Genomic DNA, 26,215 nt, shown 5'->3' on the forward strand with positions numbered 1-26,215 from the left:
TTGGCAGCAGGTCCTTCATTCGCTCCGAGTCTTCGGTGGCACTTCGGCGGTGGCTCCTTCATGTGCTGCCGAAGAGCCGGAGGGAGTGAAGGACCCGCCACTGAAGTGCCGCCAAAGACCCCGAGCGCCGCCGGGTGAGTAAAAATTGAAAAGGCCACTGGGCACGGGGCCCTGTTAGGCGTGGAGTGCAGGGCCCTCTTAGGCACAGGAGAATCGGGGGAATCGGCCTAAAGCCGGCCCTGATCCAGAGCTAAAAGCATGAGCTACTATAGATTGAGCTAAAGAACCAAGGCTTTGTAGGCACGGCAGGGCTGTAACAGACTCATCGCCTCTGCAAATGGGGCACAGAGTCTCTATAACACACAGTCACCAGTGGTTTGGATCTCCACTAAGGGACCAAATGCTGCCCTAAATTACCCCCCTATGGCCACCCAGAAATCAACAGGTTCAACTAAGTGCTGAATGTAGCCCAAGATATTTTTCAACTTCAAATACAGAAGTTAACTTGGGGCTAATGCATGTTAACAATAATCAGATACAAATAAAATAGGACTCCTGACTCGATATTCGTCAGTATTATACACTATAGATTCTGAGTTCTGTTATACTGGTGTAAACACAGATTAACTTCAATGACCTCAGTCTATCTAACGCTTTTATAAGATTTCCATCATGGTAGTATGATGGCACTCATTATAGAAGTGGAATTACTTTAGATTTACACTGGTGTAACTGAGACCAGAGTCTGGTCCTATGTTTTTCCCACTGATTCTGTAGATGAGAGAAGCTCGGTACTATTCTTAAATAGGGCCCTTTGAAATCCAGGATTAATTCCAATGTGGAAAGTGAGTGAGTGGAACAAAAAAGTACTGTACACCTCTCCTTATCTTTCAGTGCCCGAGACAAAAGTTAAAAAGTTTCTGATTGTGAAGGCAGTGAAATCCACTCTCAGTGATCAGAATGCTAAGGTAAGATTGTGTGTGGAGCAGTGAAATATTTCAATTTTTTTCAATGATATGGGATGAATGGATATCTGGGTGGAGCTTTCATTCAGATCCAGAGGAGAGACTGCAGACTAGAGAAGGCATGTCATTCTCCTGCCTGTGTTAAATGTAGCCATGTTTATAATCTAAGGAGATAAACTCAAAAGCATAAGGACTCTCATATCCTATCTCCTATTTCAGGCAGAAGGGATAACAAGAACTCTTGTGTGTAATCTCTACCCTTGCAGGTGAGGAAGGCAGTTCTTCATTTCATCAGGAGGCTGCTCAGTTCAGGAAGTGTGGAGAATTGTGCAGAATGGGATATGGTAGCATATGTTTTCCACGAGTTCAGTGTGTCCACCAGCAAACTGGTAAGGAGAGTTCTTAACACGTAGGACTCGGTCCTACCATTCTTGCATGCTGATTGCTCCCCTTGCCTTCCGTGGGAGTTTTGACTCAGGGACAGCTGGACTGAATGATTAGAGCCAGAATCTGATCAGTTATATTGGTGTAAAGTCAAGGTAACTCCACTGACTTTAGTGGCGTTACTCTGGATTTATACTAGTGTAACAGAGATCAGAATCTCACACTGGGTAATTACATCTAACAGAGTTATCGAGGTTACTCAAACCTCTGATGAGACATTGAAACTTCTGAAAACACCATTTTTCAGTGAAATGTTCTTGTACAAGGAAGCACATCTTTTTGTTTTCAATAGACTCTCCAGAGAACATAATGATGCCCAATTCTGTGGCTGTTGAAGCATACCTAAACTATCAGCAAAACACCGAGGTTATGCAGGCTGCATCCCAGACTGTCAGGAGCCTGGAAAAGCTTGCTGCATATTTCCCTCACTACATACTCTACTCTACATGTACTAGTTTAAAAATATCTTCAATCCGTATTTCTATCCATGGACACAGCCAGGGGCTCCAGACACTTTGTGCTCCATGACTGGATCCATGATATGTATTAACATAAGCAGTTCAACTTTACAGTAAGTTGTTGATAGAATCACACTCACTACACACAGAATGACCCAAGCTGGTTGGGGCATCAGAACAAACAGAGTGGATCCACCTGGTTCTGCATATTTATTTCCACTGGGCAGAGGCTGAATGTTTTTCCTCAAAGATAAAAAGATGAAACAGTTTTTCAAATTTAAAAAAACTTAATGCTGTTGGGGAAACTCTTTTGTGTTCAGTGAATCATTCCCTTCACTTTAGGGTTTTCCTAAGCCTGGAATCTGACCCACCAGTTAGGAGTTTCTATTATTCTCTTTCCTTCAGATGTTTGTGCACTTCCAGTGCAATATAAAAGTAGGCATAGGTCAATGTTCAAGATGGCTTCGTAAGAGAAGGACACTGATTCTATAGCCAGTGTCTTACTACTAGCTCTATAGAACTTATTAGCTATCTCACAGCAGGGTACAACACTTCTCACCCAGGCTATTCAAGAAGAAAGCACTATCCAAACCCTGTGCATTGACATCCTGCAATGTCTGGACACCTCAGTCAGTGGAATGACCCAAGTAAGTGCCCTGTTACTACTGCTTCTTGAAATAGGGACGTTGTTCCTTGTACCTCTCCACAAGGAAGCTCTTTGCACAGTCAGCATAATGGAGGAACAACATATCAAATTCATGTCAGGGATAGTGTGACCCCTTCATCATGGAGTAAGTGGTTCACATTAGAGAAAAGATGTAAAGCAATTAACTGGAAGGAATCATGTTGCAGAGATCTTCTCTTAATTCTTTCCACTGTCTGAGTGCAACTTCCCCTTAGATCCCCCATGAATACTTCTGATTTGGTGATCCTGGATTTGAACAGATATTGGGGCTGGAAGTGTGCCTTCTATAGGTCTGTAAAGTTCTGGGTGAGTTTATGGTGCTATCTAAATAGCTCCATAATGCTCTAATGCAGGGAAAGAGGATTCACCAAACTAGGCAGTGTATTTAAAAGACAGAGTGCGGGGGCACCGGACAGGTAGAGTGAGATGTTGGGGAGAGAGAGATGAGGTGATAGGTTAGGGAAGGGTCAGTGAGGAATAAAAGGAGAAGCTACATGACAGGGAGGGATTCAGACAGCAGGATACTGGAGGTGGGGGAATGGAAATAGCTATGTACTGAACAGTCTCGCTCTTCTCTGCAGGTGTTATGGCCAAGGCTTCTGGAGTATGTGGTGCCAGCTCAGTACACTGGTACTTTGAAGCCTCTCTGCAGATGCCTTAGGGAACTGGCTGAGAAAAAGCAGCAGGAAGGAGAAGAAGCTGCTTGCCTCGACTACAGTGGACCAGGTTTATAACAGAAACTCTTTCATTTATTCTCTCCAGGCCCTATGAAATGAACAGATTCAGTCTGCTCCAGTTCTCTCGTCTGCAATCAGGAGGCTAAAATGAATGAGGGATGGTCTTGTGATTACAACATGGCCATGGGAGGGAGCTAGGAAACGTGGGTTCTGTTCCCGCCTTGCCACCAAAATTCTGATGTGACCTTGGGGAAATCACTTGATCTTTCTCTCTCAGCTTCCCCACTTGTGAAATGAAGGAGTAATTAATGCCAACCTCTTAGAGGTGCTGTGAGGCGGAATTCATTCATGTTTGTAAAGCATTTTGAGATGCTCAGACTGAAAGCACTATGGAAATGCAAATTATTATCAGCTGTATTCAACATTGGTGGGCACGTTGGAAATGGATAGGTGAATAACATCAGCAGGACTCTCTGCAAAGCCTGGCATCATTAATGCTATTCTGTTTCTTTCCCTAGTGAAACTCCCTACACCCCAGGGGCTGCTGGCGCGACTCCTGGTGAGTAGACCATGAAAATAGGTTTTCTGCGAAATGTGAAGTGGGACAGTTAACTATAAAAATCGGTTTTATAGCTAGATGCTTATAGACAGGCTGAGGAATGTGTATGATTGGGTCTCTCTCTCTCCACCCTCTCCTGAGACACACTGTTCTGCATCCTCGTACTAGCTAGAATGCTTGCTTCTTCAGGAAGACACTGCAGTAGAAGCAAAAACTCTATTGTACGATCTCCACAATGAGAGAGTCTGAACTATTCCCTCCTTCAGGAACAAACTGGTGTTGTGCTGACAAAACTTAGCCTGTTCTTTCTCTCTCATTGACAGGTAGTAGCCTCATCCCCTTATGAAAGAGAAGGACATGGATGTGCTGCCTTGCAATTACTGAAGGCCCTGCACTACAATATCCATGCAGCAGTGGGTGAGATGTGGGTAGTAAAGATCCCACCTCTGCTGCAGTACGTTGAAGGTAAAGTGCTAGTTAGGAGGAGTGCGGTCCATGGAAGGGAAGCCACAAAATGCAGCTTCGTATTGACATGTGTTGTGCCATTCCTGTTGCAGTACATGAGAACAGTGGGGAATTGAAGTTGGGGTTCTGGGCCCTCACTTTTCCTTCACCTGGATAACTGGGAACCACTGGGGTAAATCCAGAGTTTAACCACTGAGGCCAATTCAATCAGGGCAGAATCAGGCCAGGAAGGTTTCAGCTGAATGGAAATTTTACAGCAGTTCCCCCCACACCTTTGCTAGGTTATTAGTTGGGAAGGTGAATACACATGAAGCTGGAGGTTTGTGAAATATTTTGGGGTTACATATATAGTCTGATTTTGGAAACTGAATTTTTCTGAAAATTAAACCCCATGTTTACTTTCAAGGGTGATTCAATTAAAAAACCCAGAGTTTTCTTTCTGTAAGGAAACCCGAGCCATAAAAGTTAGGTTGGCCAAGTGGCTGCCCTTTGTAGAATCTAGGTATTGTGGGCCTAAAAATGTCTTTCACCAATTTTACAGTGGTATGAATCTATTGACCTCCGTGGAAAAAACCCTTCAATCAGTGTAGGCTAAGGGTAGGCAACCTATGGCACGTGTGCCAAAGGCGGCACGCGAGTTGATTTTCAGTGGCACTCACACTGCCTGGGTCCTGGCCACTGGTCCAGGGGGCTCTGCATTTTAATTTAATTTTAAATGAAGCTTCTTAAACATTTTAAAAACCTTATTTACTTTACATACAACAATAGTTTTATATAATAGACTTATAGAAAGAGACCTTCTTAAAACGTTAAAATGTATTACTGGCACGTAAAACCTTAAATCAGAGTGAATAAATGAAGACTCGGCACACCACTTCTGAAAGGTTGCTGACCCCTGGTGTAGGTTGTGTCTACACTATGGGGTTATGGCTAATGACATAGCTGTGCCAGTATAGTCTCTGTGGAGTATGACAGACCCTATGTGGAGCACAAACCCGATATCTTTCTGATGAACGTCGGACCCCAAAATGTTCAAGTGGGTTTGATATTCAAAAAACAGATTTAAGAAATGAGCTGTATCTTCCCTAGTTGTTGTTGCTGTACAGAGTCCCCAGTACTACATTGTGCCGACATTCAAGAAGGGTAGGTTAGAGCTGGACATTCAGAATCAGGGCCAGATTCTCAGCTGATGTAAATCAGTATAATTCCATTGACTTCAGTGAAGCTACACCGATTTACATCAAGTTAGGATCAAGTCCAGAATCTCTTATTATGCAGGAAAAGTTTGTATTCACATTAAACCCAGTCTTCTGATGTGCTGAACCGTTTTGTGATGTGCTCAGCACCCTCAGCTCCCATGAAAGTCAACAGGAATTGGGAGTGCTCAGCATCTCACTCCTGGTGGGTTGACTGACCCTGAATAAAAATGCCAGCAGGGTACATAACATGATACTTTCTGTTGGTCCAACAAAGAATGTTGGCGTAGGTCCCATTTAGTCTTGAAAGCCCAGGTATGTTACAGCTTGGCAGACCAGGGGTTTTAGAAGGACAGATTGCGAAGAAGATACCTGGGACGACTCTTCTTGCTAACCTAAGTGACATTATTGTTTTGCCTCCTGCTTTATAGGAAACACAGAGAATTCCCTGGACCATGAACGGTGGGAGCACATGCTGCTTCAGGTACAAGATGGCTTTCAGCTGTATTGTCACAGCCCTTCCTCCCCTCTCCAAATGTATCAGCTGGGGAAAGAATAATGATAAATTATTCATTATAAGCAGAGCTGGTCAAACCATTTCATTTGCAACTTTTGTTCAGTGAAAAATGGCCTTTTTTATTTTCATGGGACATTTTCAAATTTTTCAGTTTTTTTTTTTTTTTTTTTTTTACACAAAACAAAGCAACCCCAACCCAAATAGAAAATGTTTAGTTTTTTTAAACTGAAGTTGATTTTGGGTTTTTTTCCCAGTTGCTTTCCTGTTTGTCTCCTCCCCCGTCTGGCTTTTTCAGTCACAAAGTGGAAGAGGGGAAAAAGGCATGGGGACGAGGGATAAAGGGAAGGAAAGGGGGAAAACAAAGAATTGAATAATGGTCATTTTTGATTTTGAAAAGCAAAATATTTTTGTTTCTTTCACTTTTCATTTGTGTGGTGAAAAATCCCACTTGTTTTGTGAAATATTCAACCAGCTCTAGTTATAAATAACTCTGTATTACCACTGGGAACAACACAAAACTTAACCAGAAAACCAGCATGCTAATGGTGCTAATGCATCACTGGGGGACATTTAAAGGATTCTTTTTTTCTATATGCCACTCAAAAGAAAATTTGCTCTGAGAAACCCAAAAAGGAAAAGAGACAAGACAAGGTTTGGTGACTGTATCTCATGGAGAAGCCTTTCTGGTCAGAAAGAGCTCTTTACAGCCTCCTGTAAATCCAGACAAGGAACATTTTTATGGCGAGTGCTGAAAATGAAAGGAAAGGACCTAGTGACAAATAAGCCCCAGAAGGTTTGGAGTTCCATTTGGGGTTGGATTACACTCTAGAATTTCCCATTCCAGATCCAGCCTCATTTGAAATTATTTGAGCTAAAAAAATCAAAGAAGATTAGGTTCTCTTGTGAGGTTTCTGATATTTTCTGGCTGCTGTTCAAAATTCGGGCCTGAACAGCAAAGTGCTGAGAGTTACTAACCTCTCGCTGACTTCAATGGGAGTTGAGGGTGTGACCCCAGGTCCTTTGGGTACCCAGTGGCAGAGGCCACAGGAGTGCATAGGATTACCAGGATTCCCTGGATCTGATCTCCATATAATCAAAGGGTGTCATGTAAAGCCTTTACTGGATACCTGTGCCACACGGATCATCATAATCATTGCACAGTGACTGGATGGATAATAGATAATGCGCTATGGTTGTATACTGAAATTTATGCTTTTAAGGTCTGTGAGTTGGGGCTGGTCACCAGAAAGTGATCAACAAGTTTCTTTGAGGCAGGAGATGCTTATCTGCCTGAATGGCTGTATGTAGATGAGTAATTCTTCACAGTGGATGCTAATCAATAGAGCAACATTCTAATCAAGTGATTGCAAAGTCTCCAAAGGAGATTCGATACAAGAAAAACAAACAAACAAACAAACAATAGGGGGTACCTTGTTTACAAGTGAAGACGATGCTTGGAACTATATCTGGAGGAGTTCCAGAGGTATCCTGCATCAGGTATCCTTCACCTATTGGACGAACTGCCAGCTGGCTTGTCTTATGAATGGAGGATCACATTTGATTTGGGTGTTTCATGCTGGGAGAGAGATTTGGGGGAGCTGTCCTTTGTGAGACAGGGGAATGTTTGGTTATCTAAGTTTAAGCTCTAGAAGTGTGTTATGATTTTATTTTTATGTAACCATTTGTTTACATTAATTTTACTTGCTGCTTCTCAAATCTCTGACCTTCGTGAATTAAACTCTGTTTGTTTTCACTATAAATGTATCTAAGTGAAGTATAGTTGTTTTCACTCTAAACGTATCTAAGTGTGTTAAATGGAGCGATGATGCTGAGGTAACACCGGTGACAGGTGTGTAGCAAACCTATGAATTCTGTGAGTGTCCAGTGGAACAGGGGCTGGACATTCTGGGGCTGCACAGAGGGCTCGGCGGTTGGAGTGTACCGATGGCTTACCTGTAGAAGGACAGTGGAGCTGGATGGGGTGAGAAGGGTGTGCTTGTGTTTCCTGTGGCTGGCAGAGTCAGGAGCTGACATGTGGCAGGCACAGAGGAGGCTTCCTCATGCTAAGGGCAGGTGGTAGTGAGGTACCTCACAATCCTGGGGACCCTCAGGAGGTGGCATAAAGGGTCCATAACACTTCAGAGAAGGTGCCTGGTCCTTCATAGTCCAGGGCCCTGTGTTCAAAATTTATTAGACCCATTCTCCATCCGCTATAAAATCACTCCTGAATGGTCAGATTTCTTGGCTCCATCTCATTCTCCAATTCACTGTCCATCTGGGTTTGGGGACTGAGAGGAATCATCAGGCAAAGGTTAAAGAACAACAGGCAGAGGAAGTCTGGGTTGTTGATGTTTATAGTTGTCAATAGGGAAATAATCTTCCCATGACACCTGAATATTGGAAATTTTACAACCGAGAACAAGGAAGAAAAAAAAACACCAAACAAAGAAACAAACAAACCCCACAACAACCCCCAAATTCTTGCAATTAACCATCTGCTTTAACTCTTGTTTTACACGCAGTTCCTAAGGACATCTCTAGAGATGATAGGTGACAGTGCCTGGAGCAGCCAGATAAGCCTTGAGTTGAGCCAGCAGATGGCCGGCTATGCCAGCCCCTCCAAAGAGAAGGTTTGTTATCTGTTAAGGCTTAGTTTCTAGTTAATTTCCCTTGAAATTCTGACTGGGGGGGCTGCATAAGGCTTCTCTCAAGGCTTCATTACTTTATATTTTATTCTGCATATAACATTTGTTTTTAGTTGTGCCCTGCTCTCTTGTCCCCCCCTCCCCCCCCCCCGCCCTTCCAATATTTGCTTGGACAGGCTGCTTGTCTGTACTGCATTGTTGGTTCTCTGGCTGGGCTAGATGATGGGATGTTTCTGCAGTCTGGATGCTTGGACTTGGCTATCTTGTTCCTTCCTGAGTGTTGCTGAGCTGGGTCTGTACTGACAGGCACGTTGTGTTACTGATCTCTCAGTGCTGGTCTCTTTCTTTCAGAGTTTCCTGTATAAGGCACTAGGAACATCCTTAGCAGTGTGTCAGGACCTGGTCCATGTTAAATCACAGATTAATACATTTCTGATGACAACAGATTATACGGAAGCCCCTGAGAGAGAGGTGAGGACTCTGTCCCTCTCCCCACTTTACCAAGTAATCCCTGAATGCTGCCTGTGGGGCTCAGCTCTGAGTTGGCCTCAGGGGACAGATGCCATTTTGCGTCATATCCTTTTCATTGCTATTTCACTCAGCCCCCGCTCCCCATGTGTCTCAGGCCTCACTGGCATTTTACACCACTTCAGGTGAAAGGAATGGAGTCGTGGGGTCTATCAGGCACCTAGTTAGATCCTAACCAGTATTTTTCTTGGGTCACAGGGAGTCATTTCCATCCTTGCATTGTCTGCTGAGAGCCACTTGGACCTCACCTTGAACGCACTTCAGGAGTTTGGGGCTGCAATGAGCAAGGTTAAGATTTCTGGGTTCATCAGCCACCTGAAGGTAAAGGAGCCAGGGGCTTCTCTCAAACTTCCTCTCCCCCTCTAAAGCGGGGGCAGCAACCCTGCAGTAGTGTCTGCTCTGGTCAGCTAGCATTGTCCCCCAATGTATGCGTTCTACGTGATGCCTGCAGTTAAGCAGAGAGGAGCACAATCTGGAGCTGGGGTTCTCTAAAATGATTTTTATCATCTGATGTCTTTTCCATGCAAGCGACTGATGTAGTTCCCACACATTGTGCATGGGAGGAGCGCTCAAGCCATGAGACCTCAGATGATAAAAATCATTTGAGAGAACCCCAGCTCCAGATTGTGCTCCTCTCTGCTTAACTGCAGGCAGTCTGTTGTAAAATGATGGTAGATACACTGGAGGGTAGGGATAGGATACAGAGGGACCTAGACAATTAGAGGATTGGGCCAAAAGAAACCTGATGAGGTTCAACAAGGACAAGTGCAGAGTCCTGCACTTAGGACGAAAGAATCCCATTCACTGTTTCAGACTAGGGACCGAATGGCTAGGAAGCAGTTCTGCAGAAAAGGACCTAGGGGTTACAGTGGACGAGAAGCTGGATATGAGTCAACAGTTTGCTCTTGTTGCCAAGAAGGCTAATGGCATTTTGGGCTGTATAAGTAGGGGCATTTCCAGCAGATCGAGGGACGTGATCGTTCACCTCTATTCGACAATGGTGAGGCCTCATCTGGAAAACTGTGTCCTGTTTTGGGCCCCACATTACAAGAAGGATGTGAAAAATTGGAAAGAGTCCAGCAGAGGGCAACAAAAATGATTAGGGGTCTGGAGCACATGACTTATGAGGAGAGGCTGAGGGAACTGGGATTATTTAGTCTGCAGAAGAGAAGAATGAGGGGGGATTTGATAGCTGCTTTCAACTATCTGAAAGGAGGTTCCAAAGAGGATGGATCTAGACTGTTCTCAGTGGTACCAGATGACAGAACAAGGAGTAATGGTCTCAAGTTGCAGTGGGGGAGGTTTAGATTGGATATTAGGAAAAACTTTTTCACTAGGAGGGTGGTGAAGCACTGGAATGGGTTCCCTACAGAGGTGGTGGAATCTCCTTCTTTAGCGGTTTTTAAGGTCAGGCTTGATAAAGCCCTGGCTGGGATGATTTAGTTGGGAATTGGTCCTGCTTTGAGCAGGGGGTTGGACTAGATGACGTCCTGAGGTCCCTTCCAACCCTGATATTCTATGCTTCTAAAACTGGCAAATATCTAGATGAGTTGATATACCCCCGGAAGACCTCTGCAGACCCTCAGGGGTACACAAGTACTCCTGGTTGAAAACCACTGATCTAGAGGATAGAGCAGGAGACTAGGCCTCTGGGCTTCCATTGCTGGCTCTGCATTTACTCACTGTGCAGCCTTAGGCAAGACATTTAGCGCCTGATCTTGTACCCACCAGTGTCAACGACTAAGCTCCCGTGTACTTCACTGCTGTAGGTTCAGCATTTTAGGCTCTCTGTGTCAGAGTGACCTGTGGGAATGATGGAGATACTAATAACTCCCTACCTCACACAGTTATTATATTGCTTAAATACTGTTTGCAAGTGGTTTGAGATCTTTGGCTGAAAAGAGCTTTGCAAGTGCAAACTGCCATTGCTGCTGTGAGCAATTCCTCGGTCAGCAGCAGATCAGAATTCCAAGGCAAAATGAATCACAAGAACTTGTCTCTAGTGACGTTTCCGATTGTCTAGGACTACCACCGTGGAAAAAGAGGCAAGACTCGCAGCACCCTGATGCTGACATACAGCAACGTGGCTGTTCATGCTCCAAAAGACCAGCTTCTCTCCCGAGTGGAGGCAGACATCACAGGGAACATCCTTCACTATTACAGAGCCAGTTGTCAGGTAAGAGCTTTTGTGTGATAAGTGTTAGGGGCATTACCCTGAAGTGATAGCATTGCCTCTGAGTTTATAGAGAGAGGGCTTGTATTTTCTAAAACTCTCCTTTGAGCAATAATTTGTCACATAACTCAAATTTAAAACTGTAATGGACGGAGCGTGAGCTGTCACATGTTGTATCATTTTTGTTGCTCTTCTTTGTATTTTCTCTAGTTTCTCTATATTCTTCTGAAATTCTGTAGACCACAGCTACACAGTAATTCAGATGCAGTCACACTCAGGCTATTCAGAATAACACTCTAACTCCCCTAATATGTATTTGTATCTAGCTCTATCTTTCGCTAGCAAAGAGAGACTAGTGCTAGCTTGTATTTAGTTGATTTGCTGTCACTCTGTTTCTTGGACACACTACTTCCCTTACCTCTTATCTGTCTTCTTGTTTGTCTGTGTGCTCCTTATTTCTGTTCCCTAGGTGTCTGACTGCAGGCACTGACTCTCATCTCCGTGCAACCTCTCCACGTCACTTTGCCATTCAATTCTGCCCTATCTGACTGAGACTCTCACTTAGGCATTGTCAAAAACAGTTGAACCAAACTGATATCTTCTAGTAGTTCACAAATGCAAATATTACATAGGATGGCCCCTGATATTGACCTCTACAAAACACCCCCTCTGGATACATTTCCTGCCTTTTGGAAGATTTAACAATAGTGATTTCTCTCTGCTCCATATTCACCAGCCAGGACATTTTGAGGATGTGTGTTATGTTGGACATACATTGCTAAGAGCTGTTTTGCATTTCGTTTTTCAGGTGCTGGGCATCACTGTTACGAACAAGGTAAATTCTAAATAATCCGCTCTCAGGTCTTGCATTTTCTATACACAAGTTGCTTGTTTAAATTGCACAGAGCTTGATTTCCTTGCTACATCAAGCAGGAGTCCTGGTTGCTCTGGTGTAAGTGGACTTGGATTTATTTGATGAACGTGGGTTTTCTTTTCTTCTGAGGTGGGTGCAGAGCTGGGGTCCTCTGCCTTCTAGGGTCTGCGGACACCTCTCTTCTCTCCTGAGGCTAGATTTAATTCCTGATCTTTATCTTCTGGACTCTGGTTCTTCTCTGTTTCTCATCCACATTCCCTTGTTTCTCCTTCTGGATTATGTAGGATATGTACCTAAAACTAACTCTCATCCAGAATGTCACGGAGATTAGCTGTGCCATCTTGGAGACCAGAGACTCCCAGGAGTTCGAATTCTCTTACAAACAGGAGCTCCTTGGCTACATGCTGGTGAGTGATTAGGAGCTTTGAGGACTGAAGTACAAAGGAGTTTGTTGTAATGCAATAAGACTGGGTTTCCAGGGAGATGTTATTTTATCCATTGGCTGTGACTGTACTACTGCAGTCTCATGAGCTACCTGCATGGCACCCCAAATGCTGGGTCCACTCTGAGCTCGGCAGAGATGCTGACATATTGTGGGCTGTAACTGGAAGGAATGGCTTGTGTCTGGTGAATTATCTTTCTGTCCTCCGTATAGCCTGCAGATGGCCCTATGGTCCATTTCAGAGGCAGAGCGCCTGCTGAGTACGGTGTCTGTTTATTACAGGTGTGGCATATGGCCCTATTTCAGGGTGTGAGAGGAAGACCTCTCTGCCTTTCAAATCCATTTCCCATTTTTTATGTCCCTATTAATGCATTTCAGGACTTCATTAAAAAGGAACCACTGGATTCCCTGGCATCTCCAGTTCGCTACAAGGCAATTCTTGCCATTGAACATCTGAGGTAGGCTATTTTCTGCCACATTTCCTGGCACTGTGATGACTTCTTATTTGTTAATTCAGGAGTGTCAGGTTGGGAGCAGTCTGATGCCTGCAGGGTTTGGCTCACATGCTGCTCACCAGCAGAACTTTCATTCTTGAGGGTTTGAATGTGTCCATTTGGAGGTTTGTGCTTGAAAGACACAAGACTGGAGGTTGTGGGCCATGCAGTACAATGGAGGAGAGTTCAGATGGGGAGGGAGGTGTCTGGCTAGCTGGCAGGGGGAAGGAAGCTTGTGGGTTTCTCTAAAAAGGGGACTTGAAGCTTTAGCTTTACTTCTAGATGAGCCAATACTTAATAGAGGTGCAAAGAGGTGCTCAGCTGCAAAGTGAAGGGTTGTTTGTATTTGGGGTTCTAGACTGGGGCAATCTCTAGCCATTGGACCCACTCTTTTACTTGGAGGTGGTACTGAGTCTAATGCATGACTTTTCTCTCTTTCTTCTGCCAGCAAACTCAAACCATCTTTGACCTTGGAGGAAAACCGTGAGCTCATAGATCAGTGTTTCAAAAGTTTATTTCCCCTTCCTCCCTTGGAGAAGACGAAAGAGGAAGGCGAGACAGCAAAGGATGCTCTGCATATACAGGTACGTGACAACAATTCTCCTCTGGCACCATCCACTGTATTTCTGCCCAGCAGGCACTGGGTAATGGCAGTCACACATGGCCTCCCTGGCAAGGTTATGGTTAGCTTCACCCGGCCCCCACACACAAATGATATGCGCTGAGCCTCACTCCTTCTCTTCTGGTTTCAGTCACTGTACATGAGGTCCGTGGAAGCCCTTGGCAAGCTAATGAAGACTTTGCTGGAGGAAGAACCAACCGCAGACTGGTTCCAGGAAATGTTTGATGTGAGTAGACCATTGAACCGCGGTGGAGATTGTTTGTTTCTTGTGTTACAGCAGGGAAGAGTCAGAGATTTAGGGGGTCAAGCTTCAGTTGTGGAGGAATTTTCCACAACTGAGTTAATTTTAGGGAGAAAGCACTACATTCTTCCTTGTGATAAGTGGGCTGGATTGGGATCGAGTTCTTACAATGGAGTTGACACTACTTGGACCGGCAAGAAAATCACCACTGCAGTAGCCAAATCCAAGAGAACCAGTTGAAACTGATCATTTCTTCGAAGAGGAATTCATTAATATTGAGTTAAGCCCTGTGTATGGAAACTCATTCAGAGGAGACTTCTTGTTCCTCAGACATGAACAGAATATCTTGAAGAGCTGAAGGGTGGGGAGTTTGATGCACCTTCAGGATAAGACTTCTCTGCTCTTATTCAAATTAATAAAAAGAAATGCTCCTCTCTGTCATTTTGCCACTCGACGTGGGAGAAGTTGCCCAGGAAACAGACCACAGCAGCAGACATCAAACAGCATGCAAAGTGCTAGACCGCTCCCATCAGACAATCTACAGCAGACATCACATACACGGGCCCAGATTCATCTCTCATGTACCTCCTTTGGCTTCAATCACCAGAGGTGAATCTGGTCCCTGGGACTTGTATATCTAAGGGGCTCTTCCATTAGACATGTAATTCCTTTGCTACACCGAGGTCAGATGCTTTGGAGAGGGATTTTAGTGACAATTAAACCTGTTTAAGAGGAACTTTTGGGGGGAATTTTCTGGAACTAACTCTGTCCATTCCCCTGCTCTACCAACAGCTACTAAGGCCATGGTTCAGTTCAGAGAAGGAGTGGGAGAGAGAAAGGGCCTTGCAGGCCAGCACCCAGCTGCTGACTGCATATCAAGAGACAGTTAATAGCACAGTGAGTATAGCCTCTTACTCTTTATTTCTTCCTTGAGCTGACTTCCCTGCTTATATCAGATCTGACACTCCACGCAAATGCATGAAAAACTCTTCCAGGGCAGCAGCTGGGATCTCAAGGTGACTAAGATCCCCCTGCTTCCAGAAGAGAGAGGTTTACACAACAATGCCGTGACCACACTCCAGGCAGACTGCAAGAAGTAGAGGGCAGACAATCCCCCAAACTGATGGCTTATTCTATAATTAGATTCACCAAGTCAACAACAGAAGAGCTCCCACCCTAGTTAACAAGATGCCAAATGCAGTCCCCTTCTGGCAGTCCAGACCTTGGCTCCCATCTAAACATCCATGTCTTGGAAGAAAGGGGAGGGATAGCTCAGTGGTTTGAGCAGTGGCCTGCTAAACCCAGCGTTGTGAGTTCAATTCTTAAGGAGGCCATTTAGGGAAGTGGGGTAAAAATCTCTTCGGGGATTAGTCCTGCTTTGAGCACAGGGTTAGACTAGATGACCTCCTCAGGTCCCTTCCAACCCTGATATTCTATGTCTAATATAGTGAGGGGTTACTGAAAACCTGGCTCACCATATGTGAGGTTCACTGATCATAAAGGACCAGATACTTATCCCCAGGTCAATATGAATCTCAGGTCTTTCCCAAATATCATGCTGTCAGCCAATCCTTAATAACTAAATCTAAGATTTATTGTTAAAAGAAAGAAGAGAGTTATACATGGTTAAAAGATCAATATCCATACAAGTGACTTTCAATGTTCATAGTTCAGTATCACAACAGTGATGGAATAAACTGCTGGTTTGTAAAAGTCTCTGGAATCATCCCAACAGATCAGAATCCAAAGGCAGCTCAGATGTAAAGTCTGTTAGTTTTTTCCATGCATTTTCCGGGTTATTCCAAATGTTATTTGGAAAATCTCTGTCCTATGGCTTACACTTTCCCTGTTCAGAGTTTAAGCAGACTAGAGATGATAGGATCAGGCCCGAGCCTTCTCTTTTATAGCTATTCTAGCAGGCTGACAAGCCGACCTCACAGAAATTGTCACAGAAGGACCTTCCCCCAATGCAGATCACCTGTTGTACTTTGCTTTGAAGATAATCTTCTATTTCCTGTGCATACACAGTAAACTAGTTACATTCATTCACGTAAGCTAATTAGCCGTTCTTCCATTATAACACAGATAGTTAAGCTGAAGATAATGTAGAAATGATTGGTTTCCTGGAGTGTCTTACATCTTTGATTTTCAGGTTAACTGAACACCTTGCATACATAATTAAGGCAATTAAGACATGAAAGGGAATTAGCATCTACAAGCTAATTTGGTTACATTGTGAAACTTCTAACCGGGTATAGATAAACAGACAAATACACTTAGCCTCTATTGTTCATTTTTGAATGAGTTGATGATTGCTAGACTAATACATCTCTTAGAAATTCACATGCAAGTGAACTGTCTTGATACAGTAGAAGCGCCTCTTGTTAAGTTATTATGGGTCATACACAGGTTGACTGGTCTGCCAGTGTCACAAATGCATTCTTGGTTCTTATGCTCCCAGGATGCTAAAGCTGAATTTCTATTTAATCAGCTAAGAACATAAAACATAAGAGTGGCTATCCTGGATCCCCCAGGAGAATGGTTCTTCTAGCCCAGTATCCTGTCTTCTGACAGTGGTGGGTGCCAGATGCTTCAGAGGGAATGAACAGAACAAGGCAATTGTCAAGTGAACCATCCCCCGTTGGACAGCCCCAGCCCCAGCTTCTGGCAGTCAGAGGCTTAGGGACACCCAGATCATGGGGTTGCATCCCTGACCATGTTAGCTAATAGCCATTGATGGACCTATCCTCCGTGAACTCATCTAATTCTTTTTTGAACCCAGTTATACTTTTGGCCTTCACAACATCTCCCTGGCAATGAGTTCCACAGGTTGACTGCATTGTGTGAAGAAATGCTTCCTTTTGTTTGTTTTAAAACTGCTGCCTATTAATTTCATTGGGTGACCCCTTGTTCCTGTGTTATGTGAAGGGCTAAATAACACTTCCTTATTGACTTTCTCTACACCAGTCATGATTTTATAGTTCTCTATCATATTCCCTCTTAGTCGTCTCTTTTCAAAGCTGAAAAGTCCCTGTCTTTTTAATCTCTCCTTGTACGAGAAGTTGTCCCATACGCCTAATCGTTTTTGTTGCTCTTCTCTGGATTTCTTCCAATTCTAACCTATCTTTTTTGAGATGAGATGACCAAAACTGCACGCAGTATTCAAGGTGTGGGGGTACTGTAGATTTATACAGTGGCATAATGATATTTACTGTCTTATTATCGATCCCTTTCCTAATGGTTCCTAACATGTTGTTATGGTTTTTGACTGCATGTTGAGCAGATGCTTTCAGAGAACTGTACACAATGACTCTGAGGTTTCTTTCTTGCATGATAGCAGCTAATTTAGACCCCATCCATTTGTATGTACAATTGGGATTATGTTTTCCAATGTGCATTCCCCAGTTCAGTACAGGAATCAGAGGCACAATGTTATCAGATGTGCCCGTCACTTTGGGTAGGCTCATTGATTAGGGTTACTCTTCTGGGTGGGGGGAGGGTTCTGTAATTTTATTAATGTGGGGCTTATGTCACTTGTGTGTTCATATGGAGCTCTACTCCTTCCTTCTACAAGTCCCCTCCCAATGGAGCTCCCAATGGAGCTATCCTGCAGGACCTAGGTTCCCCAGGGCTAATAACTAGAACTAGATGAAGATGCGCGCGCGCGCGCACACACACACACACACTAGCAGAGCAAGTCAATCAGCATGCCCCAGCTGATCCCCTCATATGTCCCTGTATTCAGTGGGCTGAGTTAAGCAGCACTTTCAAGCTGGTACCCTTATGTGCCCCTGGTCTCAATAGGCTGGGTTGAACAGCACTTTCAGCTGCCCCTCCCTTATGTGCCCCAAGTTTAACACGTCCCTATCACACTTTCACATTACAATTGTACTGGGAGTAACACACTTGATGAGCAAACCCCACAGTATTTTGGGGCACTACAGGGATCTTTAGCTTAGGTACAAGAAGTGTTGCTGCCGAGTAAATGGGGGAAGCTAAAAACACAAAAGAGTAAAATTCAGAGAGAGAGAGAAGCAACCAGCTGAACCATAAAAGTTATTTATTGAATAATAGTGATAACTACACAAGGAGGGCTAAACAAACATAAGTTACATTTTAAAGGTTAATACCTGAGGTAGAAAAGAAAACACACAGAGAGAGAGAGAGAGAGAGAGAGAGAGATCTCCCCCACTCCATGAGGCTTGAACTGGTCGGGGTTCCCAGGTGGTGGTGGTAGCTCAGGGTCCTGAGTGCTGAAGACAGGCAGAGCCCCCAGCACGATCAGTCAGGAGATAGAATCCCAATGGCACTGATGCAGAGTTTGGGTCTATACATCAGAAACCTTACTTGGGCATAGGTCGGGGGTTTTGTAGAGAAAATACAATGGCTCAAGGGAGAACACTAGATTTGTTTATGGGTAAACTGATGGCTCAAGGATTTTCTTTAGGCTAGGCCAGGGGTAGGGAACCTATAGCACGCATGCCAAAGGCGAGCTGATTTTCAATGGCACTCACACTGCCCGGGTCCTGGCCACAGGTCCAGGGGGCTCTACATTTTAATTTAATTCTAAATGAAGCTTCTTAAACATTTTAAAAACCTTATTTACTTTACATACAACAATAGTTTAGTTATATATTATAGACTTATAGAAAGAGACCTTCTAAAAACGTTAAATGTATTACTGGCACGTGAAACCTTAAATGAGAGTGAATAAATGAAGACTCGGCACACCACTTCTGAAAGGTTGCCGACCCCTGGGCTAGACAATAGGAGCTGATCACTCTTGGCTATGGGTGTTATTTTCTTCCAGGGAGCTCACAAGGCAACTAGGCTGCTTCAGTATTATGGGATATCAATCAAAGATTTATTACTAGAATTGCTCTGATAATTGCTGAGCTGGGTGTGTGCAGGCGTAGGTTCATTAGCATCTGGAGCAGGGATTCCCATGATGCAGTGCGTCCCTGCTTTTCTGGTCCCAGAGTTCAGTGCGGTTCCCCGTCCCTCATTCTTTATGCTAATCCCTGTCCCATCTTTCATGCAGATGAGGCTAGGGGAGTTGTCTCTGTTCTTCATTCTGTATGCAAAAATGGAGATGTCTTAATCTTGTCACCCTTGTCAGGAGGGGTCTAGGTGTGTCTCCCCATGCCCTTCATTGTTCTCTGCAAGCCTTTTCTCTGATCGGTTTTGGTTCAAACAGAGACGGGGGTGAGGGGTGTCCTTCATGAGACACACAGGCTAGATACTGTGCTCTGGTTCCCCAAAAACACAGAGCTGACTGGTAGCAACAATAAGGATGGCAAGTGAAGTCTAGTACAGCTGGAGAACGTTCATTCTTCATTCTTTTGTAATTAGACTCAGGAAACTTTTAATCGGTTTGGATCTCTGATTGGACTAATAGCACCATACAGCTGTGATTCACTGGCCACGTCCCGTCAGTGGGTGGTTGACTGTATCAGCTGCCTTCTCTGTATACAAGGTGAGGAGACCATTAGCAGGTATAAGTAATTCTTCACCTTCTTTCACTGTTGTAATGTCCATTTTTCTGCCTGTCTAGTTCTTTCTGTCCTGTCTGTTAGCACTTAGATAACAGAATGGTGGGCATCTTGTAAATACCTCATTAGAAGAGAAGATTGTGATGTGTAAAGAGCCTAGCACACTTTTGGGAACTGTACAAATAATAAACGGTCTGCATACAGGTAGATACCTGCTAAATTCCTTAGGGCTTCTCTACACAGGGACACTAAGGAAAGTTAATCCAAATGAACTAAAGGTGTAAATTTAAAGTGGCATTAAACACATGTGTGGATGCTCTGATTCTGAATTAAAATGGCCCTTATTAATTTTAGTGAATTACATGAATGAAACTAACCTGAAATAAGGCCCCTTTAATTCTAAATAAGTGTGTCCCCATAGGTGTTTAATGAAGTTTAACTAATGCATTTTGAAAATAAATTTGGATTAGCTTTCTTGACTCTCTCCATGTAGATAAGCCCTTGGTACTAAACATTTTCATTCTCTTTACCCTGCCACTGGCTGTATTGGAGGGGTTTCCTGGAATAATTCTTTAAACAAAAAGTTCTTCTAGCAGCCCTCTGTCATGAGCATTCAAAGCTACTGCAGTAAGTGTAGGCCATTTTCCCCTCTGTGAAAGAGTAGGATATTCTTTTCACCTAATGGTTAGATGTAAAGGGATAGGGCTTGGTTATTGTTTAAGGCCATTTCCAATTAGGGTGACCAAACAGCAAATGTGAAAACTCAGGACAGGGGGTGGGGGGAAATAGGAGTCTATATAAGAAAAAGACCCCCCAAATCGGGACTATCCCTATAAAATTGGGACATCTGGTCACCTTATTTCCAATTATTATTAATCAGTCTTAAAAAACAGTGTTGGTGATTCAGAAACAGAAGAAGAGACTCCAATCTTTGCATGTACAAGATAGAAATCCTAGCATTGTTTAGAAGTGACTGATGAGCCTGGGTTTCCTGCCGAAGTTTTTGTCCAGCCCCATCTCTTTTACAATGAGAGTTTGGTGGAGGGATTCACCTCTACATTGGAACCTGAGATCTACCTGCATGACTTGTACTTGAATATGAGATTAGATTTAAATACTGAGAGCAGAGAGGCTACTGAAACCAGACAAACCCAGAAAGCTGCTCCAAGCTGAATACAGTGCTTGTTCAATCCTGTATCATTCACAGTAACATACCACTACCATTAACTTTCAGACATTTAGGGTGTAATCCCGACTCCATTACAGTCAACAGGAGTTTTGCCATTGACTTTGATGGGGCCAAGATTTTACACTATGCTGATAACAGCATAGCACATGGATCCTTCTGTATGAATATCCATGCAATAGAGGTTCAGTTTCATTAATCGTTACAGTACTTTTTCTCCTTTTCTCCACTCCAGGCCAGTCCATGAACCTGGGGTCAGCGGCGGAGGAGCTGAGATGTCTCCGTGAAGCACTAACAGCTCCAGACCCTGAGGCTCTGTTTCAGGCATCTTCCAAAATGGCCAGGGTAACTGACTCAAAAAGCTTGTGCGGATGTTCTAGTGACGGGGCACCATTCATTTTACATTTACGCTTTCATGATGCCTTTCCGTACTTGGAGTGAGCTGTGGGAGCGGGGCGTTCATTGCTAGTAACCAGCAAGATGCTTTTCATAGATGTGTGCTATGAATGCCATGTAAAAAGCAGATTCCACAGAATGTTGCACGCACATGAAAATACGCACGCAGCTGCACACACATGTACCTATCCAGCCATCCATGAGAAAAAACTGTGTTAGTGGAACATCAAGCTGAGAAACCACCCAGTCTTCATTCTGTCACTTTGTGGGTTTGCCTTAGCCTATATTTGTGTGCATGCCTCTCTTTACTTCATTTTATAAGTTGTAAAAAGATGCAGTGTATATAAGAGAATACACACTGGAAACTTACCTCCTGCATATCCAGTACAATGTTGTGCTAATTGTGCAACAGAGGCTTTGTCTCTAACCTGATATCATTAGCGTAGAATACAAAAATGTCGTATATAGACTGTAGAGAGAATTGTAATCACAAATGGCTCACTAGACATGAGGCTAATTAACAATTTGTTGATGCATATATCTTTTCATAGAGATATTAGGCCTCCATTTTTAAAAAGCCAGACACCACTGCAGTCTCTCCTGTTTTTGATTTGTTCCCAGGTTGTTAGTGAGTACTTTCCCTCAGAACAGGCCACAGACTTTATTAAGGCCACATTGGGTGGTATGCTGTCTGCCAGCCCCACCTGTGCCACGGCAGCTGGACTGTGGATGAAGATCATCCTGAAGGAGTGTGGAGATGCCATGCTGGACAAGGTAAAACGGGAAACTGGAGAGGTTTTCTGTCTAAACTCTAGGCTTTTAGATCTTTGCCCTTATGTGTAATGAACAAAAATCTTGCTGTTTCTCCCCCTCGGACATAGAGTCGATTCCATCTCTGTTCCTACCCTAAGATAGGCAATGGCAGAATCAATCGCAGTAGACAGAGATAATCCAAGGGAAAAGGAAGATGGTCGGTTATTTATTTGTCTAGCTTGTTGCCACAGTATTCAGCCAAGAAAGGCTTGAAAAAACAGACTCTGGGGAAAATACAACAAGACAGAATGACTGGCACTTGGAATCATCCAGTTATTAGGAGGCCTATGGCTAAGAGCTACCTGGATAAAAATAGCACTGTAGTCATTCCCAGTCAATCTGGAGCTTGGGCTCTGAGACCCACCCTCTTGCCAGGTTTCAGAGCCTGGGCTCCAGCCCAACCAGGAACAGCTACACTTTTACACTGCTGTGAGATTTTTTTTTTTTTTGCTGTGTAGACGTACCCTTTAAGAATAGAAGGGGGGAGGGAGGGAGAAAACTATAGTGTCTTTGGGATCCACTATTTATATGCCTTATTCTGGAGCCCAGTGCGTTAGGGCTAGATGAAAGGAGCACTCCACAAATCTTCTAACAAGGCTGGTGAAAGGTCTCAGGACAGGGAACCCTCGCAGCAGAACTGCCATGTTTGCACAGTGTTTTGAAGATGTGAAGGGCCAGGAGTGACTATGAGAGGTCATCACCTGTTCATAGTCCCAGGCATTTGCACGCTGTGTTTAAAGCACTTGCATATTTTGTGCTTGTGGTTGTTTATGAACTAGGCATTCTTCGAGGCAAATGGTCAGATTTGGCTGCTTAAATCACACCTGCAAAATGTGGGCAAGTAAAGCCTTCTTTTGTGCATGCGAACTGGTTTATTTAATGCATAGCTGGGCACCACCACATTACATTACCTGGTATATATATGTGTGTGTCAGTGTTAGTTTTTACAGCCAAGTGTGGGCAATTTTTGTGGGTTAAATTTATGCAAACATATTTGAACATTTGTTTCTTGAAGTGAAGAATTTCTAAAAAAGCAACAACTGGCTAAATAGCTAAATAAAGATTTTGATTCTGTAGAATGAATGAAGAGAGAGAAAAAGGGACATTTCTTTCTGGTTTTGTTCCTTCCAGGTGCCAGATATCCTGGTTATAATATATAGCCACATGCCTACTATCCAGGAGGGCAGCTTGAAGCAGTTCCTGGTGGAGGCGGTGTCCATTTTAGCTCACCGTGACCTAGAGACAGTGATCTCCAGCCTCCTCGGTGAACCTCTGCCGATAGACAGGTATATACCGCTACCTATTGCATTCATCTTGGTGAAACATGGATCCCACAGCTTTACTGGGAGATGTAGGGCTTTATTTAAGCAGCAAACAGTTTGGGATAATTCCTAAAGGTTAATAGCCTGGGTCTTTCTGCAGGAAGGTCCAAGAGCATGTTAAGGTGGGGTGCGGAGAGAAATTAAGTGTCATTCTGTTTCCATTAATTAATAGCTGCTTTGATATCCTAAAGACCTATTTTTACTGGCATAACTGGAGTGTATTGTTGGAAACATCTACCTCTCTAGACACCTGAATTGACCTCACTCTGGAAATTAGCAGTGGCTGTTGGTTTCCTGGTAGCATGACCGCTTCAAGTCCAAATCCCTGGCTGACTACAAAGAATAGAGCCAATATTATCATCAGACCTCTGCTTGGTATCAGTGAGGGTGTGGCTACTAGAATAGAGTTGCTGTCCTGGGTACGTAAAACTAGACTGGAAGCAGATCCATCATTTCATTTAAAGATCCCTAACTGAGTTATCAGTTATCCGTGCTGGAATCTAAGACCATAAGACCATAAGAACGGCCATACTGGATCAGACCAAAAGTCCATCTAGCCCAGTATTCTGTCTTCCGACAGTGGCCAATGCCGGGTGCCCCAGAGGGAATGAACAGAACAGGTAATCACCAAGTGATCCATCCCCTGTCGCCCATTCCCAGCTTCTGGCAAACAGAGGGTAGGGACACCCTTTGTGAAGGGGACATAGGATGGTCACGAATATTTGGTCTCATAATTGTATATCCAGTGTGGCAAATTGCCGGCACTATTATGTTGCGTCCCGCACTTTCTCCTCTTGTGTGGGTGCAGGCACCATTTCTCACCCCTGAACTGGGGTATCAACTGTCCCATTAGTATCTGAAAAGGGGAATGGAAAGGGAGGGACCTGGGCCCACCCTCTACTCCGGGTCCCAGCCCAGGGGCTCTAGGGATAGCAGTGAACCACTTGAACTAGCGATTCCTTCCCCTGGGCTACTTCCCTCTCTGGCCCTTCAGCTTGTGGGGCTTCCTGCCCTCTCTCCGCTTGGGCCAAGTTTCTCCCAACCCCTTGTGTCTCTAGAGTCCCTCTGCTCTGCACAAGCCGGGTTTCCCTTTAGCTAGGGTCTTGGTCTTCTGGCCAGCGACAGCACTTCTCCAAACTGCTTCCTCCAAACTGCTCTCTGTTCAAACACCAAACCACTCTGCTTCAACTCCTCCAACTGTCTGATTGAAGCAGGGGGGGTTTATCAGGTGACTGGCTTTAGGTGCTCTAATTGGCTTAATTGGTTTCAGGTCCTCTAATTAATCTGTAGCAGCCTCCCTTCCCTCTACAGGGACTAAGGCTCTCATCATCCTGGGGCTTACTTATCTCCCATCTATCACTCTCCTGCTGTCCTCTGGCCATGCTATATCACACCAGTTAGTAGGAATATGGCTTTTCCTTCATCAATTTGCCTTCCAAACCCTAGATCTTTGTAGCCACATGTTCATGATTCCATATTTACTGGAAAATGGGAAAGCAGAAACTGAGGTTGGTGCTCTGTGTCCTGTCCTTCTGAAGTCTAGTATTAATGGTGAGGCTGCAGTAAGACTAGGTCACTTAACCTAGTTCTGTAACTGGAAACTCAATATTGAAACACGAGGAGCGTTAAAGGAGGACAGTACTCCTAACTTTCTCATGATTGGCAAGGAGAAAATTTGGTCTTTACTTAAATATGACGTATTCAGTTTGAGCCACAAAAGTGTCCAGGGGTCACATGTAACTTCTGTTAAATTGCAGTGACATCACTGAGCTGTGGAGATCTCTGGGGGGAGACCCCTTGCTTGCCACTCAAGTCCTAAAGATCCTGATAGACAAGATAAAGACTCCAACAAGACAAGAAGGCCGCATCACCTCAGAGACTGAAATCGACAGGGATTGGGCAGCTGCTGAACCTCTCTCAGTAAGTAAAGACAGACACGTCTTTCAGGCTTTCCTCTGCCCTGTGACAATCCTGCTGATGCAAAGCTAGAAGTGTGGTATAATATTGCTGTGTGGGCACGTCTCCTCTGATGTACTGTTTCCCTGAGTCCAGCTCTGCTGTCTGTGGAACAAATACGGCAGTTTTAGAGTACGTGGCTGATTTACTTAATAACATCTGGCAATTAGAAAGTCTTTGAACCAGCTTTCTCACAGTGCTTTGCAAATATTCCTTAGGACTCACAACATGCCTTGGTAGGTCATCCACATTTGTACAGATGTGGGAAACTGAGCCACGAGTTAAGCGAGTTGCTCGCAGTCATTCAAGTTACTGGCAGAAGTGAGAATTTCGTACAGCAGATCTCAGAAGGGGAGAGAGGGTGTGATGGTGTTGGGAAGAGCTCTCAGTTTTTACCATTCTCTCCTTTCAGGCAACATGTGCCATCTTTGAGGTGGTGTCAGCACTGCAGTCGAGCAAAGCTGTGCAGGAGCTGCTCCCAGAGTTTTCCTGTTCTCCTGCAGCAGATCAGCCGAACCCTAGGACAAGAGATGCCTTTGCCAAGGATAAGCAGCCAGAGGGAATTCCAAAAAGACCTACAACATACTGAGGGTGACCCTTGCCGGTAATTAGAAGGAAGGGAGAGAAACAAAGAGAATTCCAATAGAGTTGTGTGACACTCCCCAGGAGTTCCCAGGGTTACGAGACACCTTACCATTGCCTGCCCTTAGAGTGAGGAAGTCTTGTCTGTGCCTGCTGTGGGTCACTTCCCTGAAACGACCTGGCTCTGGCAAAACAAACACTGCCATCCAGGCCTCCTCAGACTCTTTGTACAGGTTAGTGATAGGCACACACCAACACCTGAGTCTTCTGACCGTTCCATATAGTGTCCAGACCTTTATCCACTGAACTCCCACAGAATTACCAGGCCTGCTGTTCCCAATGGAACAGTACACACCAGTTTATTACTTATACTTTAAACTCTATACTTTATTACTTATACTATACGGCAAAACACACAGCACTTAGATATATTTATAATGCAAACAAGAACAGAGATGATCAAAGAACAGAGATTCCAGTGAT

General features: G+C 44.2%; 1 protein-coding gene across 1 annotated transcript; it reads left to right on the forward strand.

The window, feature by feature from the left end:
* Positions 1 to 710: 710 nt before the first annotated feature.
* Positions 711 to 26,215, forward strand: LOC135978443 (maestro heat-like repeat-containing protein family member 2B). The gene is made up of 23 exons (XM_065579390.1): positions 711 to 968; positions 1,232 to 1,354; positions 2,431 to 2,514; positions 3,134 to 3,278; positions 3,748 to 3,788; positions 4,112 to 4,253; positions 5,881 to 5,933; positions 8,489 to 8,596; positions 8,963 to 9,082; positions 9,338 to 9,460; positions 11,163 to 11,315; positions 12,121 to 12,147; positions 12,471 to 12,593; positions 13,007 to 13,086; positions 13,571 to 13,706; positions 13,875 to 13,970; positions 14,778 to 14,882; positions 19,338 to 19,461; positions 20,899 to 21,008; positions 21,681 to 21,833; positions 23,004 to 23,158; positions 24,952 to 25,114; positions 25,563 to 26,215. The coding sequence occupies exons 1-23, from the start codon at positions 837 to 839 to the stop codon at positions 25,737 to 25,739; spliced, it is 2,673 nt and encodes an 890-aa protein (XP_065435462.1). The 5' UTR covers positions 711 to 836; the 3' UTR covers positions 25,740 to 26,215.

This window comes from Chrysemys picta, unplaced genomic scaffold, assembly GCF_011386835.1.
Source record: "Chrysemys picta bellii isolate R12L10 unplaced genomic scaffold, ASM1138683v2 scaf265, whole genome shotgun sequence".
Lineage (NCBI taxonomy): Eukaryota > Metazoa > Chordata > Testudines > Emydidae > Chrysemys > Chrysemys picta.